Source organism: Mangifera indica, chromosome 2, assembly GCF_011075055.1.
Source record: "Mangifera indica cultivar Alphonso chromosome 2, CATAS_Mindica_2.1, whole genome shotgun sequence".
Taxonomy (NCBI): domain Eukaryota; kingdom Viridiplantae; phylum Streptophyta; class Magnoliopsida; order Sapindales; family Anacardiaceae; genus Mangifera; species Mangifera indica.
This window is the reverse complement of record NC_058138.1, coordinates 5,955,465-5,959,892: the sequence shown is the minus strand read 5'-3', so window position 1 is coordinate 5,959,892 and position 4,428 is coordinate 5,955,465. Positions and strand designations below refer to the sequence as shown.

At 32.5% G+C, this 4,428-nt stretch overlaps 1 protein-coding gene across 1 annotated transcript; it reads left to right on the top strand.

The window, feature by feature from the left end:
• The first annotated feature begins 996 nt into the window (after positions 1-996).
• LOC123209490 (probable disease resistance protein At1g61190) lies at positions 997-3,047 on the top strand. The gene is made up of 2 exons (XM_044627564.1): positions 997-2,162; positions 2,469-3,047. The coding sequence occupies exon 1, from the start codon at positions 1,277-1,279 to the stop codon at positions 1,958-1,960; it is 684 nt and encodes a 227-aa protein (XP_044483499.1). The 5' UTR covers positions 997-1,276; the 3' UTR covers positions 1,961-2,162; positions 2,469-3,047.
• The last annotated feature ends 1,381 nt before the right edge of the window (positions 3,048-4,428 follow it).

The window sequence follows — 4,428 nt, the reverse complement described above, 5'->3', positions numbered from 1 at the left end:
GCTTAAGAATTCTACTTGGAAGATCTTTACAACATTGTGCAATATTCGCATGACTCATCTTGATAACTTCATAGTTTGATTTGATCATAGGAGAATAAGCATAGCTTGCACCAGAACATTTTCTATGTTTAGTTAATTACATTTGGATGTTTTCTTTATATAATTCTTTAATTTGTGTCATATGCTTCTCTGCAAAGTAACCAAAGCTATTGCCTTTTTATTGAAGATTCAACCAATGTCAAAAACTAATTTCCACTCTTAAATCAGGCCTTGCATTTGGAGTTCTAACAGCACCATGAACTATTGAGAAATAGTCATTCCCAATTAGGAGGTAGAGGGTTATAGAGGTCAACGCCTCTGAGCTCAAAAGGAGTGTTTAACTACCCAATATCCACTGCTTGCCCATGTAACACTTAGGGTGTAGCCTGTCAGACACTAGATAAGAATTTCAGTAGAGTTAGTTTGACACTGGGATAAATGTTAAAATTATAATGATACATAACTAATCATCTTTTATACATATTTGGTTTTTGAGATTAATTTAATGAAGGAAGTATTTTAAGTGTTGACCAATGGGGGACATGGGATTATAGCTTTTTTTGTAAGAAAATTTCAGGATTGGCTAATGCATCAACAATCTGATATATTTTATTTTCTGAAATTCCTTTGCACATCACATCTATTTCCTTGCAAGCCCCATTTGGTCTGTATGAATAACTTTAAGTAGCCAAAATCACCACATCCAAATCCTAATATTATGTTATTAAAATTTAAATAAATACCTCTTAAAATATTTTATGTCTGGATCAATACGGACAAAGTCGCCATGGTCACTAAAATGTCATCGTATGTATGTATATATGTATATATATATAAATGTATCTTAGATTATCATATTACAAATTTACCCATAAAGTCAGGTAGATTCACTTATTTATTTCATTCTTAATATATATATATATGGAGAAAGTTGTTCTCAGCAAAGTTAAAAGCAATTGAATCGTGTTCATTGTAATCTATCTTCATCGTCTTCAGTTTTGTTCTCTCTTAATCATTCAGAAACCACTCAAAAATACTTCCACTCACAAACCTCTCTGAAACTAGTTCCCTTGGTCTCTTGTTTACCCTCAAATCTTCTTTATTTCACCTATTTCCCTTACTTAATCTATTTGATTTTGCACCTTAGTTGTCCTGTTATTATCTGTGTTTTAGTTATTTTCATTTGCTTCACTTCTCTTCTGTTTTTCAAACTTAAAAAAAGTTTTTTAAAAAAAAAATGGTTGATGTTGCCGGGAGTTTCGGGGGTGTGTTGAGTCCTGTCCTTGAAGTTGGCAAGTGGTTGGCTGCTCCGATTTGGCGTCAATTCAAGTATTTGTACAACTACAATACCAATTTCAAAAATCTGGAAAAACAAGTTGAGCAGTTGAAAAATACAAGAGACGAAGTCCAGCTTAAGGTTACTGCTGCTGAAAGAAATGTGGAAGTCATCAAACAGAATGTTAAGGACTGGCAGAAGGATGTGGAGAAGACAATTACAGAAGCAGAACAGTTGATTCAAGAGAAAGCAAATAACGCTCAATGCTTCAAAGGATTGTGGTCCAACTACAAACAGAGCAAGAAAGCTTTCAAATTAAAGCGGGAGGATATTGATCCACTCCTCCAGAAAAAAAGGGAGTTCGATCAAGTTTCCTTTCCTACTATTCCACAAGATATCTGGCTTAGATCTAATGAAGATCATTTGGCATTCGAAGCAAGAACCTCTATGGTGAAGAATGTATGGGATGCATTAAATGATGAGAATGTGTACATGATTGGTGTTTATGGGATGGGTGGTCTTGGGAAGACTACTCTTGTGCAGGAAGCTGGAAGGAAAGCAAAGAAGGATAATTTGTTTGAGGACATTGTTTTTGTTATGATTATTTTGAGTTTTCTTATGATTATTTTGAGTGATAATGTTTGAGCTTTCTTATAATTATTTTGAGTGATAATTATTTATATGATTATCCACTCCTCCAGAAAGGAAAGGAGTTCCAGATGTATTGGAGAAGAAACTAAAGTTCAAGACAAGAAATTTAGATGTATTGGAGAAGATGGGTTTCACAAATAATTTTCAGATGGGCGTTTTAGAAGAAGAAGAAGCTTGGAACCTATTCAGGAAGACGGTTGGTAATCTTGTTATAGAATTTTCATTTATATGTTTTCTTGGTTTGCCCAATTTTTATAACGTCCAGATTTATTAATTTTTATAACCTTATAGAATTTTCACAATTTTAATTGTTTAACATATATATTTTAAGTTTAGAGGTATCTCCTATTGTTGACTTAGTAATTTGTTTTTTGTTTGTCATTTGACATTAATTATAAGGTGGAATTAGTATAATCTTATTTTAAACTTTTCTTATTTTCAGATATGTAGAGTATGCATGTAAATACACATGCAATTAGTATAACCCTAGCTCTATTTGCAGGTGATGTTATTCAAACACCTGAATTGAATTCTCTATTGAATGATGTATGCAAGGACTGCACAGAGTTGCCCATCGTCATTTGTAGCATTGCAAAAGCATTAAAAAACAAGAGTCATCCATCTGACTGGAAAGTGGCATTGTGAGAATTGAGAGCTCCTTCACCAACAACGTCCATGGGATTCCTAGAAAAGGAATACATAAAGATGGCCTTAAGTTACAATGATTTAAGGGATGAAGAACTCAAGAAAACGTTTTTAATTTCTAGTCTAATGGAAAATAATACTTCCGTTTCAGACTTATTCAAATATGTTGTGTGTTTGGATATACTTGAAGGAGTTAATTTGACAATGAAAGATGCATGAAATAGATTGGATAAATTGGTTTGTAACCTGAAAGATGCTAGTTTGTTACTTGACAGGTTTAGAAGCGAACAATTTGCTATGCATGATGCTATTCGTGTTGTTGCTATACCAATAGCATAAGTTCATCACCATGTATTTACATCAAAAAATGGCATTGAACGAGAATGGAAGGATAAAAATAAACTCAATATATGCACAAAAATCTCTTTACGTGGTAGTAGTATTATTATTAGTCAACCTCAGCCTAAGGATTTGGATTGTCCAGCTCTTGAATATTTCTATATGTCCAACTCTCATGTCAAAATCCCACAGAATTTCTTCATTGTGATGCCAAAGCTCAGAGTTTTAAATTTAGTTGGATTGCACCAACCGTCATTGTTGTCATCCTTTCATCTTTTGAAAGACCTTGAAACACTATGTTTAGATGATAGCACAATCAAAGATGTTGCTATTATTGGAAAGCTAAAGAAATTAGAAGTCCTTAGCTTGCAACATTCAATTATTAAGGAGTTACCTATAGAAATAGGTTAACTGACAGAACTGAGGTTATTAGATTTAAGCAATTGTATACAATTGCAAGTTATCGTACCAAATGTGATATCAAAATTATTGCAATTGAAAAAATTTCATATAAAGGGATGCCCTATTCAGTGGAAGGTTGAAGTACTCAAGGAGTTAAAACTTTTTTCTAATCTCACGAGTATAGAATTGGATGTTAGAGATAACAAGGCGCTACCTAAAAACTTATTTGCCAAAGAGCTTAAAAGGTACAAAATACCAATAGGAGATTTTTGGAAAATATTTCGAGAATATGGCAAACTTAAGCATTATGGGAACATGAGCTTTTGAGGATGTTGGAAGTTCAATTTAATTCTATTAGGTCACTAGAAGAATTACATGGATTCAAGAATGTTGAACTCTTACAATTAGCTGAATTTTCAAATGATGAGGACTATGTTGAGGATTCAAAATTTCATTTGCAGTCCAATGAAATCATGCCTCTGTTCAATGAAAAGGTTTGATTGACTATAACTTTAAACCGCTTTTTGCAATTCTTTTTTTTTTTTTCTAGTGATTTGAATTTTCAATTCAATTTCACTGCCAAGTCCTTCTCTTGAATGTCCATATAATAACATAATTTCTATCAAATTGATTTTATTAAATTATTTTTTTAAGTTTCTTCTCATATAAGTTCATACATATATTGAAACAATAATTAACTTTGGTTGCAAGTTGTTTTTACCAATTTTAGGATGTTAGTTTTGTACAATATTAGTTTGGAAAAGATTTGGGACAACCGAATTTCAACTTCCTCTCAAAATTTGAAACGATTGAAGTTGGAGAGATGACATATGTGTTTCCATAGCCAAAAGCCTCAAACAACTTCAACGCCTAGAGATAATAGATTGTAAGGTTTTAGAAAAGATTGTTGAAGAAGAAGGAGCATAAGTTGTTGTTAATTCTATCTCTCCACAAGTAACCGAATTGGTGCTCAAAAGACTACCAAAACTTACAATTTTCTATCAGGAATACATGCTTCAGAATTCCCGATGTTAAAAAGGTTGGTGATAGAATATTGTGAAAATTTGACTTGGAGA

Coding starts and splice junctions, on each gene's coding strand:
- LOC123209490 (XM_044627564.1), top strand. CDS start 1,277: ATGGTTGATGTTGCCGGGAGTTTCGGGGGTGTGTTGAGTCCTGTCCTT.